The 17930-nt window shown below is 32.2% G+C and overlaps 1 protein-coding gene across 1 annotated transcript in view; it reads right to left on the bottom strand.

Moving 5' to 3' along the window:
- Positions 1-17930, bottom strand: part of LOC123684900 (protein Wnt-7b) — a 117746-nt gene extending 99816 nt beyond the window's left edge. Inside the window, exons 1-2 of the mRNA XM_045624406.1 lie at positions 17689-17930; positions 9177-9348 (exon numbers count right to left, since the gene is read on the bottom strand). Of these exons, the coding sequence (XP_045480362.1) occupies positions 9177-9250 (74 nt within the window). The 5' untranslated portion in view covers positions 9251-9348; positions 17689-17930. The remainder of the gene's footprint in view (positions 1-9176; positions 9349-17688) is intronic.

The raw sequence follows: 17930 nt of genomic DNA, 5'->3' as shown, positions 1-17930 counted from the left end.
GGATCGTCATTCTTGCGACGCAAAGTAAACACCTGTGGGATTGGAAATTGTGCATAATTTGCATTTGTTACGCTTTGAAAAATTGTTCAATGGAATCTATCAATTAAGTGTATAGATTCAATTACTGGTTGATTTATTTGATGATAGTCTTGGGAGTTCTATACATTGTTGTAAATCGACGAAAATAGTCTACTTTTTGATGAATAATATAATTAATTATCAATAGTAATCCAATATCTCGAGGTGTCAACTAGGAAATATTTGAAGCTCAGTTCTTCATACTTCATTCCAGATGTCAGTCAATGTCAATAAAAGTGAAACAATGCAATCGGTTTTTCGACATTTGGCTTAATTATACTTGACTTATTTGAAACCTCTACAATTCAAATAGATATATTTTATCTTGAACAGAAACAAAAATTGAGAAAAGCATTGAGCGTTAAGAGTTTTTGAACTCTCATCATTCATGCTGTATACCTACATGTATATGAGATGTAAGTATTATGATGTCACTTATTGTCGGTTATTTCATCTAGGCGAGGAGTTCCGATAATTTAATCCTTTTAAAATTCCTCATACACTTCTAAGTGATTATTACAGGTAAAGATGAGTATATAACTAAATGTCAACCTAGTTCGATCATTTATTTCATATTGGGTATTTTTTTTCGATATATGGCTTGAATTTTTCATTGTTCTGGTAAGGCTATCAACATTGAATTGTTAGTATTTATCTACACGCATAATTTCAAACCAGCCGGACCTATTGACACTGAAATATGGTGTATTTTTCTTATTTCGATATTTTGTAATTTGTTAATTTATAACAACACAACAACACCCAAGAAAGGTTTTCGACCATTTTCTATTATTTATACTGATACGAATCATACCATGTTATATATTTTTGAAATCAGGAAAATTAAGCTCTCGAAAAATGGCACAGATATCTAGTGTTCCTATTTGAAAAAACATAACTTTGGATCATAGCTTCGTAACTAAAAACCCTGAAAATACGAGCACGCCACTGGATTCTACGTAAAAAAGGGCCTCTATAATGTTTTAATTTCAGAGCCCTATCATCAGTATTAGCGGAGATATAAATGTTTTTCGATATCGCCATTTTTCCAATTTTCGCTTATATCTCGAAAACAAAAGAAGATGGCCAAAAATGAATACTACCCTTGTTAGTTTCTCAGAAAAAGAGACCAAGAATGGGGTATCAGATTTTGTTTATCTCCTCTGGTTTAAAAGTTGTAGTGCTAAAACATCGAAATTTGCCCACCCTGTACACCGAGCTTGAAGTTGTCATTTTACATTTTTAGCTTAGAAAATTGAAATTAAAAAATTTAAATCCGAACCTACCCTAAAAATTTCAAGTTTCTAGGTCTTTTTGTTCGTGTATTCTCGAGTTTGCAGAGTCGACGGACGGACAAACTTGAATTTGAGGAAGGATATGTCATCGGCCAAACGGATGTTACCATTTGATTCCATTTTCAGCCGAATATTCGAAAACTACAGGCATTTGCAAATAAGTGAGCGATTTGTTCTGTTCTCAAAAAAACATTTTCGCTTTGCTTGATAGCGGAGAAAATTCTAACAAAACAGACTGTATCAAACAAGCATGTAATCTGTAAATGGTAGATAGATACACAAAGAGTCCCAACTCCATTCTGGTCCATGGAGTTCAGCCACGGTACCATAAAATCATGAATAATGTATGCCCAATATAGTTGTTATCGTATTATGTTTTATGATACATCGTTACAGATTATTAAACGTTCAAGTATACATTTTTTCTGCATAGTAAGAAGGTTAGAGTATGCAGCAGTCAAAATACAAGTGATGAAACAAATTGCCATCATTAAACGTGATAAAATGGTGGAAGCAGAATTCGAGAAATGTAGATGTTAAGTGTCGAGCGATTTATATCTAGAAGTTTGAAAGGAGCATCCAAGAATTCAAATTCCCGAGTTTTGAATTCATTATATTGAACGATAGATTTGGTTTTTTTCTCTAACTATGGCGTGTTTTCAGTTTTATTATGCCTGTAGTTTGTCATTTAAAGCTGGTGTGACTTACAAAATAATCATCTTTCTGAGCGAACTATCAGTCATGTATTATACTCATTAAAACATCGGAATCATGATGAATCAGATATGAATTTATGCTAATACATATATCTTGGAATCATTAGTGTCCACGCATTGCATATTTTATTTCGAATCAATTAAGAGACGTATATTTCCAAATTCTATTTATAAATTTGTTGAAATAGAAGAAAACGTGAGTCAACAAATGAGGAATTTCGATAGCAAAATTGAGGGTTATCTATCAAACTCGATCTGACTTCGTCTGGGTTGTTTGGCTAACAATTTCAAGTCAAAGGTTGACTTATAAAGTAGATTTCTAAATTATGACATCATTATGCCAAAACCTCCATTATCTGATGTATATTTTTTATATATGTATACTGTTTTGTCCAGACATATAATTTCAACATGAAAAATATCAAAACCAACTGAAAGAAAATTAAAATATCTTAAACTGTACGATTTAGTAAACGGCTAATAAAATGAAAAACTGCATTGAAATAAAGACATCCCGGAATTTTTGTATATTTTGATAGATACAATTTTTCTTCATCAACGTCTTATAGTTCAAAAACCTTACTGAATTTACGAACTTATAACTTGATAATGTTCACAGAGGTACTGAGGTAGTATAACCCTGTTGACATTGCTAACTGGGTAAACAGATTACCAGATTAGCTTTCATTTCAGTGTGTCTTTATGTCATTTTATCATTCAATTTATTTGCTGTTGACTCAGTTACAGTTTTGTATAATTAATTTTTTTTTCATTTAGTTTTAATATTTGGCATGTTGAAATTGAGTTTCTAGACAAAAAAGTATATATCAAAAAAATTTTTCGGATAGTGTAGGTTTTAGCAGAATATTATCCTAGTTTTGATATTTATAACAGATTTCATTAATCAAGTAGACTCATTTGAACTTAATATTTGAGAGTAATCATTTATTGATAAGAGTCACCACCAACTGAAAGATATAATTAAATTTTCGAAAATTGAATATTTCATTTGTAAATGATGATTTGCTTATCTATTTCATAGAAGAGTAAGATTAGAGATCTCTGACTTAACCTGATTCTTTGCTCAAGTCTCAATTAGAGGTTTTTTCAACTAGGAGCATTTTTTAACTTACAATCTTTGATGAACTTATAGAATTGAGCATCAACTGTCATAGTACTATAAAAAAACTAAATGATATCACTATAGCATTATTTCGTATTTTCTTTCCAGAAGTATCTATGAAATAAAGAAGCATTATAACTAGAAGCGCCTCATAAATATTTTCTGCATTCGCATTTTTATGGACAAGAATTCGATTCAAAAGAATTCTTTACTGTGATTTATATACCCATTCAGTTGTCTCATTGGCAAGTACCTCTTTGAGCAAGTCCCTTACATGAATGATTTTTCATTTGAATATTGGTAAAGGGGTGACCAAATAAGCTTTAATGCCTTCCAAAAGAATTATCGCTACAATCTCAGTCTATTTGTTTGCAAGTGCACTTCGTTTGAATTATTCACAATTCAAATTGAAAATGTTCTTTACTATTTTACTTGATATATTGGCGTGAAACTCTTATACAAGGTATAACAAAAATAGTGCGAAATTTTTCAGAGGGGGAATCTTTGTCAAAAATTAAAGAAGGTCTTCAAGTAAACGAAAGTTTTTTCAATTTTTTTTTTAATTGCAGAGGAGTAAGTTGTTACACCAATAAAAAGGGTACCTATGACATTTTTTTAATTTTGTCGTGATCTTCATTCACTAGGGTGAACCCTCAGAGTAATAAACATAGCTAGAGGGAACATATGTCATTTTCAGTAAACAAATTTTGTCCCCAACATGAACTATCGAATTTGAAATGAAGCGCGCGAAAATGAAAACATATACTATGATACGATATTTTACTCAATTCGTGAGTTTCTCCACAAAGAAAGCACTTCTGATGTCCTATAGTGAATCAACGTTTCATATTAACTCAAAATGTATTGAAATAAATACCTAAACATATCAGAAATTCAGAAAACAAACTTCAAACGCGCCAAACGACGAGAAACAACCGATGCCACTAGGAGAGCACAAGTTGAATTTCAGCAGAAAATAATAAATATTCTGCTTATTATAAATTTAACAATTAGGAAAAATATCGGATTCCAAATATTCAAATTTGCATATTTAATGGGGAGTCACCCAAATAAATATATTTCATTCAATATAATATACATTTATAACAATTATTGGGAAATTGTATATCTGAAAATAATCAAAATCCGACAACGTAATCTAACCATGTTGGGGACATCTAAAAATTGCGTATATGTTTATTACTCTATGGGTGAAATCTAACCGAACCTAACCTAGCCTAACCTTTGATTTTTTCCCAGATCTTTTGAACGAAACAAAATTTCGCAATTTATAAAATATGTGTTGAAAGTAACAATTCATTGTAAAAGTATTTCTACTCTTGTGTTCTGTGAAGGGAATCTAAAAATTTAGTATATGACTCTCCTTTCTTTTATTGGTAGTACATTGTCACAAAAGCCCTTGTTTCATTTTTTCTCAGTTTTGGAAACTTTTACCTTTTCAAGGAGAGGCCTAGGAGAATTTATTCACATGAAAGGACCCCTTTAATTTTCGAGAAGGATTCATCTCCTGAAATTATCAGGGCTGTCTTATGGAATTTTATGATATGCCCTAAGGAATAATAAATGGAAATAAATAATACCCAAGTTTTGTTACCATATGAGTTATCATGGAGATTCAATGACTACAAGAAAAAGCGTTGTATTGCCGATGAAAACCTACGCCCTGAGATGGACAGCTATCGACCAATAAATCGACATTAACTCGTTTTGTTCGCCCCTGGCCAGAGCTTCCAAGATCTATAAAATATACAGTTAGTGACAATAACACCTAATTATATGCTCCTAAAGGGGTCTTTATTTATATGCTGACGTTATTCCTCTTGGAAACCTATGATTATTTCTTGGGTGGTTAAAATCGTCTCTGATATTTTTCATTTCGATTTCTGCATTTCAAGTGCGCAATAATTCAAAGGTAGGTTTGAGTCGAGAATGAACTCCAGGGTTTATGGGTTTGGATACTTTATGATGTTTCTTACGAATCATGAGAACCTGTACGAATAAAAAAATTTGGTTTGTTTCTGTCGATTATAAGCCATTAAAAAATCAACGAAATTTATACTATTCATGTATAGGGTAATGTGATTATAATATAGGAACATAAAAAATTTTACGGAAAAATTATTTATTTTAGGGAAGGCTTTTACTGATATAAAATTCTATCCATTTTCTTGTTCTTGTTGTATACGTTTCCATAGCTGTCTCGAATAGTTCTCTAGTTTTTCGCCATTTCTTGAAAAAGAAATAAACTTCTAAATATACAAATAAGAAACTGTGAGAGAGCGCCAATGGATGGGCAAGTTTCGATGTTTCAGTACTACAACTTTTGAAGCAGAGGTAATGAGATAGACAAAATCGGATACCCCAATCTTGTTCCCTTTTTCTGAGGAACTGAGAAGAGTAGTATTCATTTTGGCCACCTTCTTTTGTTTTCAAGCTGTAAGGGAAAATTGGAAAAATGGCGATATCGAAAAAAATTTATATATCCGCTAATACTGTTGACAGAGCTCTAAAATTAAAACATTATACTGACGCTTTTTTATGTAGAATCCAGTGGTGGCTAGTCTTTTAAACAGAATTTCTAATTACGTAGCTATAACTCGAAGTTATGTTCCATTTTTTGAAAGCTTAATTTTACTGATTTCAAAAATATACAATATTGTATCGTTTGTATCAATATAAATAATATAATATGATCAAAAACCTTTTTTTAACTAAGTTTCTCAATATTGCTATGGTTGATTAACGAAGTAAAATAGATCTTTCTATAACAATAGCAGTATCCTTCCGTCAATCTCATTATTTCTATGCATGATCGACTGTTTCAATGGATACAGTTGGAATGAGATGGATGCATCAGAAGCTTTTTGACCATTTTCTATTATTTATATTGATATAACGATGTTCTATATTTTTGAAATCAGTAAAAATTAAGCTTTCAAAAAATGGAACAGAAATTTATTGTTCTCATATAAAAAATTATAACTTTGGACCATAGGTACGTAATTAAAAATCCTGGTAAAAGATTAGCACGCCACTGGATTCTACGTAAAAAAGTGCCTGTATATGTATGTTTTTACTTCGGAGCTCTATCATCAGTATTAACGGAGATATAAATATTCACCGATATCGTCATTTTTCCAATATTCGCTTACAGCTCGAGAACAAAAGAAGATGGCCAAAAATTAATACTTCTCTTGTTAGTTTCTCAGAAAAAGAGAACGAGAATGGCTTATCAGATTTTGTCTACTTGCTCTACTAAGTAACCATTTATGAAATAAAGTTGGTTCGATTTGAAAAAAAAACATATTTAACTAGGTTGAAATTCAGTTTGTTTATCATTGGAATAGTCTCTCAAATATTAATGGCAAATATTAAGAGGATCTGATCCCCCTGCTTTCATATAAATCAGATCTCTCATTTCTCTCGATTTCTCCCGTCACCAATTCAGTGCTTTTCTTGTAATTTTCTCTCTCCAAAAAGGAGAATCTTTTAAGATGAATTTTCACTTTTATAAGTGTGAAGACAAATTTTCATGGATCACATATGAATTCATTCTTTAAAATTGTTCATCTAAACATCATTAAATTTTATGCCACCAATAAACAGATTAATCCACTATAAAACTGAGGCGAATATGAATTTCATTCAACTTGAATTTTATGGCGATCTCATAGATTATTTATGTGATAAAAAACTTATGGGCAACCAAAAAGCAATACCTCTCAAGAGATTGTCATAAAAATGTAATAATAACATCTGAAGATTCAAATTCAAATGAGCAGAATAACACCTAAAGCCATTATCACCAAGCAATATAACAAGACATTTATTAATTATAAGTTATAAAAATCAACACATAAAAATATCGACATGTCGGAGTTAGAAACCACGAAAATCTAGGAGAATGTTGCATTTTATTCGTGAAACAGGTTTTGAATTGAGGATATTTCTGAGGTTTTTTCTGATGTCTCGACCAACTGCCCAATGGACGAAACAAGTTTTTTCAGAATAGGAAGAATTTCGTCGAATCCAATCAAATTTTGGTTATTCCAACAGATCGATCTCGTGGTACACAAAGAACATTTTATTCGATGATTCAGAAACAATACCTTTGATTCGTTCATTCAGTAACAATGAGATATTTCGACCTTTATCGAAATTTGTCTAACATAAATATTGACTTTCTAGTTATTGTCACACCCTTATGAATAATAATATTAATTACTCACTCCACCAAATGTCGCTTAATAGTTTGCATGTCACATAAACATCAAGTTGATTTAATATGTTTATTTAGCACGTAATTAATCAATTTTCCTTCAGATGTTTATTGAGTAATGAATGTCAAGAATTTTGATATAATAATTGTGAATAAAATTGCTTACTAATTACAATTCCTGAATTAGTTTTATAGGTTGGGTAAACCTCACTTATTCAGTACTTACTGCAGATGATTATCAGATAAAACTGGAATAATATATTCAAAAACTCAGTAGATCTAGACCTTGAGCTGTCAACCAATAGAGCTTTTGAAATCTTATTTTTTCAGTGCAGTGTAAACAGAGAATGTGCGTCATAATTAAAAAAAAAAAGAGGAAAGGACTAGTGAAGTTAAGATCTTTCGTCGCTTGTTCATTCATGCGACAATTGCGCCCTTGGTGGCCACATATATACATATGAATTCATGTGGTCTCCAAAGGTATACTCAATTGGCATATAAACCAACAATCACTCAAAAACTCCTGACTTAACGTTAGTGATTTACTTTCGTAAGGGCATCTAATTTTTCCAGAAAAAATCTAAAAAACATGTCGCTAAGTAATATTTTAACAAAAAGCATGAGTTCTATCTAGTGGCAATAGAAATCCGAGTCGAAGACGAGGATTATTGCACCTGCACGAATGCTTTTGTAGAAAAAATAACATTCTACATTGTTTTTTCGATAATTTTCACAAAAAAAATTAAATTCTCGAATGAAATTGACAAGACTATTTCATGGGATCATAATTACTTGTTATCAAAGGTATTATGATTTATAGTAGCCACCGCTGTCAAGTTTTGCCGCGGGTAAACTCGAAAAAACTGCTGATAGGTGATGTCATACAGTTTTTCCATCTGGAAACCATTTTTAATTGAAAATTGAGGGTTTGTGAATGGTGGACATTAAGACGAGAGAAATAGTCGAGAGTCGAAGACCAGGATTTTTGCTTCTGCACGAATGCCTTTCATTAAAAAAATATGACTTTGCAATATGTTTTCCGTTTTTTTTTATTAGGAAAAATTAAATACCCGAATGCTGGGCCTACTGAAGGGGCCCGCAGCGAATGCAAGGCATCAGTGCTTAAAGCAAAAGGACGCTGGAGACACCTTTCCCTGCTCATAGAATTAGTTAGTTAGCAACGGCTTAAAATTCGAAAATTACAGATATTGCATTAAAGCAGAAAATCATGAATCTCAATCGGGGAAAAAAATGTTAATCACATTGTAGAGAATTTCTCTAGTTCACAGATCTATACGTGAAGATGAATTAGTCTTGAATAACTTTTATTTCAGGAGATATCAGTTTAGCAAATACAATAAATTTGGATGCTTTTTATGTCTTTTCCTTTCTCATGTAACAGTTCAGTAAAGAAATTAGTTGTCTTTATCTATAAATTATATGTCCTAAAAAAAAAAGCTTTGTTTTACACAATTTGAAGAAAAATATCAGGTAACCATTATTATTTATCTTTTGCTGTTAATTGCTCTCAAAAATAGAGATACTGGTTTATTTTTTTTTTACTATAAACATAAAAAAATTACAGAGGTATTTATTTGACGAAATATTTACCTGTGCGTAATTATAAAAATAAAAAGAAATGTTTAAATATTAAATCAGGGAACAGCCCTTAAATGTAACGCTTTGCGATGAAATTATCTGTATAAAAATTGATGGGACTTTACCTGTTGGACAGCAAGATAACCAGAACTGGCAAACTGAGCGCAAAAATCTTCCACTGAAATCTTCTATTTAACATCCTGGTTTCCCAGAGACTTCATTGGAGTTCCTTTATCAGAGGGCATCACAGAACTGTCAACGAATAATCTTCACAAGAACTTTTCTCACTCGTTTCCACTAAACAATAAAACTTGATGAATCTTCCATGAAATATTCCAAAACCTCCTTCACACAACTCGTTAAAGTATCCTTCGATAAAGACCTCAAGCCTCATGTTTGAAAAGCAATAGACCTGTTCATATTTATTTTTCGTTAATAAACTTTAAAAGACAAGAGTGTATTATATTCTCTCTTCGCTCTAACGTCGATTCCTGAAGTTAACCTTCCCAGATTGTAGGTGTTAGACACACAAAAATAGGTGTATTAACCGTGAATACAATCGACGAAATTGTGGTCATTATATTCGATATAAAATGTTTTATCGACGGTAATAAACGATATAGTTGATTTATTTCTTATATTTCCGAACAGGTGAAAATTTTACACTGTTGGGATAAAGATTATGTGTGCCGAATGTTTTGATTGAACATGTGCGACATATTTGTGACCAGACAATAACTTTAGTTTACTGTGAATACACATTTCTCGCCAGCCATTCTTAATTTTCAATGAATATAGGTAGGTACTGGGTTTTTCACCATAATTTGACGCCCCCTTTAACTTTGTTTCTGAAAGAGGTCCAAAAAAAAGGTTTTCTACAATAGTTGCACGAAATCGACTAGAGCTAGTGAAATGATTTCAAAAAATGAAATATATACAGAGTGGGCGACATATTGATTGCAACTTCATTTTTTCAAATGGAACACCCTGTATATTTTTCTATATTTGACTAGCTCTTCTTCCCCTGATTTTGAATATATAACATATGTTTGGCCTATCTCTCTTATTCTGAGTGCCACAGAATTTCAAATTTCAAGAACCACCTGACAAGCTAAGTAATCAGTTTTCAAGTGGAATGCTGCGATAACACAAAATGCCCTTTTTTGAGTTATCTCATTGGCAACGATATATGACATACGTTTGTTGAAATTATTCATTGAATATGCACTACACAGAAGCGGAAAATTTTTTTAATATTTTCACTTTATGTGAAGAACAATTAAAATAAGGAAGCTACAAGGAGAGGATATATGGAGTTGCATCTAAATCATCCAATTCCAATTTATAGTCAAGAACGTATGTCATATCGTTGCCAACGAGATAACTCAAAAAAGGGCATTTTGAGTAATCGCAGCCTACCACTTGAAAACTGATTACTGAGTATGCCAGGTTGTTCTTAAACTTTGAAACTCTGTGGTACTCAGAATAAGAGAGATAGACCAACAAATGTTATATATTCGAAATCAGGAGAAAAAGAGCTAGTCAAATATAGAAAAATATACAGGGTGTTCCATTTGAAAAAATGAAGTTGCAAACAATATGTTGCCCACTCTGTATATATTTTGTTTTGTGAAATCATTTTGAAAAACATTAGTCGATTTCGTGAAACTTTTGTAGAAAAAATTTTTTTGTACCTATTTTAGTAACAAAGTTAAAGGGGGGGTCAAATTATGGTGAAAAACCCGGTACATAGTCCTGTCAACAATATGTGATTTTTACGGGAAAGGGTAAGGGTACTTTTGATTTCTTCGATTTCATATTTTTTTGGCGAGCTGAATCCGAATCCAAGATTTTCCAGCAAAATTTCGTGACGGAACATTGAAAAAAATATAAAAAATTTCAATTTTTGGCATATAACTCGAAAAATATGAATTTTTCGTGAATGATTTTCCAATAAAAAACAACGTGTATAAAATTTCTCACGAATTTCTTGTTTCAAGTTTTTTTGTCCGACAAAACCGTTCTGTCTTGTTGAAAATTGGCGTATTTTATCTTTCTCTGCAAAAACCCACTTTTTAGGATAGTTTCGATTTTATATGTTTTTTTGAGGTGCTGAATCCGAATCTGAGCTTTGCCACTGAACGTCATGACGGAATATTAAAAAAAATGTAAAAAATTTCTTTGCCGTTTTTTTTGCAGATTAATCGGAAAATATCGATTTTTCCTGAATAAAATTCCTTTAAAAATACAAAGAAAATAACATTTTCTACAAATTTTTTTCATCGAAGATTTTTGACCAATAAACCGTTCTGGCTCAAACGATTGTTTGGCGAATTTCATCTGTTTCTGCAAAAACCCACTCCAAAACCCTTATTTATTATAAATGGCATGACTTCTACTCAATAATTTCTTTCAATACAATCCAAATGGGTTTAAACTGAGGTTCAAACAATGTAGCCATAAGCAGTTTAGAGGAAAGCATTTAAAAATACTTTTTTTTTTCTTTATATATAATACACAACACAATTTATTATGTATTTATAATGTTGAATAAACTCATATCTATATTCATTACAATTAATATATTGAGGCAATAATATAGCGTCGTAGTAAAGGGTGTTTTTTTAGAGCTATAGAACTTTAAATTGCAATAAAACAACGATGGATTATTCGATTGACATGAATTTCATTTATCCGCAAGATAATCATGTGGCATTACATTTTGAATATGATTTCTGGCATATGGCTCGGATGTGGAGGTCCAATTTTCTATGACTTTTTACAACATTTGTGGCCGTATATCGGCAATAACACGGCGAATGTTGTCTTCCAAATGGTCAAGGGTTTGTGGCTTATCCGCATAGACCAATGACTTTACATAGACCCACAAAAAGTAGTCTAGCGATGTTAAATCACAAGATCTTGGAAGCCAATTCACAGGCCCAAAACGTGAAATTAGGCGGTCACCAAACGTGTCTTTCAATAAATCGATTGTGGCACGAGCTGTGTGACATGTTGCGCCGTCTTGTTGGAACCACAGCTCCTGGACATCATGGTTGTTCAATTCAGGAATGAAAAAGTTAGTAATCATGGCTCTATACCGATCACCATTGATTGTAACTTTCTGGCCATCATCGTTTTTGAAGAAGTAGGGACCAATGATTCCACCAGCCTATAAAGCGCACCAAACAGTCAGTTTTTCTGGATATAACGGTGTTTCGACATACACTTGAGGATTAGCTTCACTCAAAATGCAGCAGTTCTGTTTGTTGACGTAGCCATTCAACCAGAAGTGCGCTTCATCGCTAAACAAAATGAAATGGACGTAGAGCGCGATACTTATTCCGCACAGAACCATCATTTTCGAAATAAAATTGCACTATTTGCAAGCGTTGTTCAGGCGTGAGTCTATTCATGATGAATTGCCAAACCAAACTGAGAATAAAACACTTGACAGTTGTTAAATCGGTCGCCATCTTGAACAGTAATGCCAACTTAAAGTTATATACCTCGAAAAAAACACCCGTTATATGCAAAATCTGAACCCAATTATTTATTTTCAATAATAATATCTTTTTTCGATATTTTTGTCTAATTATTATGTTTGAAATTTCGCTAGAATTGTTAAAACAATTAAATAATGATCACACACAATCGGAAGGTGTCGTGATAACAGAAATATTATTCTTGATAATCTTCTTGAATGTCTGGTTCTGGCGACCCGATCAAAATTGCCAGAAGCTTGAAATTTGTACTTCACATCAATACTGTCCCAATTTTTCATTGAATAATCGTGTCAACGAAATATTCACGAAACGATCGAAAAAATTTTGCAATCAGATATTTGAGTATATAGAAACACTTAGCGAAAATTTACAGCACTGATCGACCAATAAACCGATAAAGTGTTTAGTTTATGGCGACCAACTTTATTGTTTTGATAACGTACAATAATTTTACCATAAAATTCACTGAGCATTTCCGTCGCTTAACCTGCAACGGAGTTGTATATTATATTCTTATATTCATTTCAATCGAATAAAAATATCAACAGGTAACATTCCTAACGATATTTTTCACTATGTGATGGATGTTACGAAATGTAGTAGATGGACATCCAATACTTATCTTACAGGTGACTGGAAATCGGTGAGATTCCAACTATGTTAATACGGAATTTTTAATATTCATGTGATATTTATAGGTTGCGAATGTAGTTGAACATCATTCCATCGACTATTTTTTATTGTCACTTTATTTGGACACTTACATGTTTTATGACTTACGTTAACATTGTTAAGCCAAGACTGTCCTCTTTTTTGCTCCAAATACTTTTCACATATCTTTCTAGAGGTGTTGGAACGTTGATATTGATAATAGCTTCTATTATCAATGTCAACAGATGGGTGTTTAACATATTCGAATAAGAAGTAGGATTAGGTCAGATATAGCTTCTTGAAATTTTTGACTGCTTTCGAAGGAATTCATACATTGCAACAGCCTGCTGTTCAATGTTAGTTTATTATCATTATTATAAATCGTTTGAGGAAATAACCCTTAAATGTTCACAGTGCATTTTGAACTGTGTAGGATCCAAAAATTTGTGATCATTGAATACTTCTCCAATTTTCAAAAAAAATGTTTCTGCTATAACATCATGAATTGATCGCTAAACATAGTCGATATGAACCTCAGAGTAATAAACATAGATCGAGGGAGCATATGTAATTTTCAGTGAGCAAATTTGACATGAAGCGCGCTGAAATTAAAACATATCAGTGATACGATATTTCACTCAAGTCGCGAATTTCTCTACAAAGAACGCACTTTTATGTCCCATAGTGAATCAACGTTTCATATTAACTCAAAATATGAAGATGAATACCTAAATATATCATAAATTCAGAAAACAAACTTAAAGCGCGCCAAACGACGTCAAACAACCGATGACACTAGGAGAGCAAAAGTTGAATTTCAGCAGGTAGATACAGAAAATAATAAATATTCTGCATACTATAAATTCGACAACTATGAAAAATATCGGATTCTAAATATTGAAATTTGCATATTTAATCGGGAATCACTCAAATAAATATATTCCCATTCAATATAATATATATTCATAATGACATAGTAAAATTGTGGATTTGAAAATATATCACAATCTAAGTAATCTAACCATGTTGGGGACATGTAAAAATTGCGTATACACTCATTCTTTCTATGTTTATTTCTCTATGATATGTACTATCGAAGCACTGTCAATAAAGTGAGATGAATCTCAAATTACTAGAAAATTAAGGACTGTTGTGGTAACATAATGATAAAAAGTATTTCGAAAATTAAAGATTTTTCAAATTCCTCGTACTTTCTTGTGTAATTGTAAATTGTGAAATTGCTATTCCATATCTTTTAGTGGGTTTTGCATTGAAACTGTTGGTTGTATCACAAATCTGACAGATACCTAATAATGGGTGTTTTTTTTCGAGGTATATAACTTTAAGTTGGCATTACTTTTCAAGATAGCGACCGATCTGACAGCTGTCGAGTGATTTATTCTCAGTTTGGTTTGGCAATTTATCATGAATAGACTTACGCCTTAACAACGCGTGCAAATAGAGCAATTTCATTTCGAAAATAATGATTCTGTGCGGAATACGTATCGCGCACTATGTCCATTTTAGCGATGAAGCGCACTTCTGGTTGAATGGCTACGTCAACAAACAAAACTGCCGCATTTGGAGTGAAGCTAATCCTCAAGTGTATGTCGAAACACCGTTACACCCAGAAAAACTGACTGTTTGGTGCTCTTCATGGGCTGGTGGAGTCATTAGTCCGTACTTCTTCAAAAACGATGATGACCAGAACGTTACAGTCAATGGTGATCGGTATAGAACCGTGATTACTAACTTTTTCATTCCTGAATTGAACAACCATGATGCCCAGGAGCTGTGGTTCCAGCAAGGCGGCGCAACATGTCACACAGCTCGTGCCACAATCGATTTATTGAAAGACACGTTTGGTAACCGCCTAATTTCACGTTTTGGACCTGTGAATTGGCCTCCAAGATCTTGTGATTTAACACCGCTAGACTACTTTCTGTGGGTTATGTAAAGTCATTGGTCTATGCGGATAAGCCACAAACCCTTGACCATTTGGAAGACAACATTCGCCGTGTTATTGCCGATATATGGCCACAAATGTTGGAAAAAGTCATCGAAAATGGACGTCAAGATTGGACTACATCCGAGCCAGCCGTGGCGGTCATATGCCAGAAATCATATTTTAAATGTAATGACACAAGATTATCTTGCGGATAAATAAAATTCATGTCAATCGTTGTTTTATTGCGATTTAAAGTTCTATAGCTCTAAAAAAACACCCTTTACTTGAAACTCCTTCAGCTTATAATTTGCATGCTATGTAATTTTGAAGTCGAAACAAATGGTCATTCGTTCAATATGTATGAGCTCTTTGGAAGATTCGCAGTGTTTATATCTATCAACGTCTATTAAATATAGCATATTTTCAATAAGGATGTTCAGTTCAGTACCTCTATTAATTAAACCACGGAATTTCCACGAGAGCAATTCGTTTTTTGTTAAACTTTCACTTCAATTCATGGGGATTATTGGTTGGTAGTAAATGCATTGGAAATAATACTGATTCACCAACTTTTTAGTTAGTTTCGATGCAATTTTCGAGATAATTTTCCATAAGACTAGATTTTCGCACAATTGAATTGTTTTCCCTAATTCCATCTTTATCTATTCATTAGAGAATTAACATTTCAATTACTGTTATCATAAGACGGAGGATAAAAATTGATTGAAGTAGAAATTAACTTGAAACTTGCAAGAGCTCGAAACTAATTGCAAAGATTTCATTCAGATTATTGATTGTTTTTTACATAAATAATTTCATACGAAGGTTGAATATTGAAAATTAAGTCCAACTATATTTAATATTCAATTAAATCCATTTCCAGTCGTTAAGAATTTCTGAAGAAAAATTGAATGATAACTGCTTATGCAAATTTATATCAGTATAATGATTTATAATGTTGTGAAGAGAAAAATTGATAATTATGCTATTAGTTCAAGCTTGATAAGCTGATAACCATGAGTTTGAGTGGATAATGAGAACTTTTTTGAGTAAAATTTCAATTTGAATCATTCCTGCCTTGGTACCTACATACGTTTCTTAGATCGTATAGGCATTTTCTAATCCTAATATTTTGGGGTAATGAAATTTAGTAGTTTGTTAGTAAGCTATCTCTCCTCTTAAATCTCAGAAGAGTAATTATAGTCTAGTAGACAAATACAAAAAAGAGTGGGTCTGCTGGAAAAAATTCCGAACTAAATTAAACTTCTACAAGTTTTTCGGGAGTATTGTGGGATGACTGTCAAGTTATCCAACACGAGTTTTTTGCTCATAACCTCTGAACTAAGTAAGTTTCGACCAAAACGTTCATTTTTAAAGTTATAGAGCATTAAATTCTTCGACCCTACTCTAGTAAGCACGGGCTCCTTGTAATGGATAACTTGACAAAGTCATTCCATAACACCTTCTAATAACCTGTAGAAATTTCATCAAGTTCGGAATTTTTTCCAGCAGACCCCACTTTTTTTGCTTTGTCTACTGGACTATTATTTTGATCGACTGTATCTCAATTGATATTGGGTTTACGGAAAAGGTTGTGCATACACAATTGTAGAGAATTTGATGTTCTACAACTTCAAAAATGAAAATACTGGTAGAAAACTCATTAGATTAGAACTTATGAGCAAAAAACCGAAAAAAGTCCGAAAATGTTGAGGTTCTTTGCTCTCCTCAAGTTAGCACAGGGTCCTCGTGATGGATAACTTGACAGAATCATCCCACTGCACCCCCAAACAACCTGTATAAGTTTCATTAAGTTCGGAATTTTTCCAGGTAAAATGTACATATCTACTGGAGTACTGGAATATTAAATCAATTCCACTATTTCAAAAAAATTTTATAAAATTATTTTTTCATTTGATCATTTCATAGAGTATTCGAAATAGTGAATTTTACGTAGGGTCTTCGACCCCTATTTTGTCTTATTATATCATTATAAATAATCTAGATTATTAGTCCAAACTCTCATTTCGTAATCATTATTTTTTATTTAGATATTTTATTTTTCTCATTCTCATCAATTTTTCATTATCAGGAATATGTATTCATTTTGCTCTTCTAATAACGATGAAAATCTCATTACTTACAATATATTAGGCCTTATGATTCTTTGAATAATGTTTTTATTTATTCTTCCATTTGTTTTTATATTATTATTTATAAAGGACTCACTTCTATTATTATAGGATAATTCATAAGAGGACTTATAGAAGATTATTAGATCATTTTAAGATTTATTGTTATTAAACATGAAGTAAAGAGGAATTAAAAGTTCCTGCAGTAAATACTGCTGGATGTCATTCATCTCAAATTGATTAAACCATGTAAAATAAACATTTGTAGGGAAATCTTCATTTCTACATACTTTTTCAATAAGAATATTGAGATACATATTATTTTTCGCGTCTTTTTCCCAGGATTCCGAGTTGTGTGAAGGAAACCATCAAAATAGATTAAAATCAATAAATTAATTACCAGTATTAAAAAAATATACACAAAAAACCAAACACAACACTTTTGTAAAATCGCGAACTACTCCAACAAACGTCACAGGCAGATCCTGGCAGTCTTCAAGGACCAAATTCTCCACCGAATATCCTCCGCGCTCGTGTGGATTTTCAAAAATCGCGGTAATCCTCGCACTGCCGCTCTTCCTGCCGCTGTTACCGCAGATAACGCAAGGCTGATACTTGGTCTGAGAGATGCTGCGATTCTAT

This window comes from Harmonia axyridis, chromosome 1 (genome assembly GCF_914767665.1).
Source record: "Harmonia axyridis chromosome 1, icHarAxyr1.1, whole genome shotgun sequence".
NCBI classification, from domain to species: Eukaryota; Metazoa; Arthropoda; class Insecta; order Coleoptera; family Coccinellidae; genus Harmonia; species Harmonia axyridis.
The sequence above is the reverse complement of the archived record's forward strand: the minus strand, read 5'-3'. Positions and strand labels throughout refer to the sequence as shown.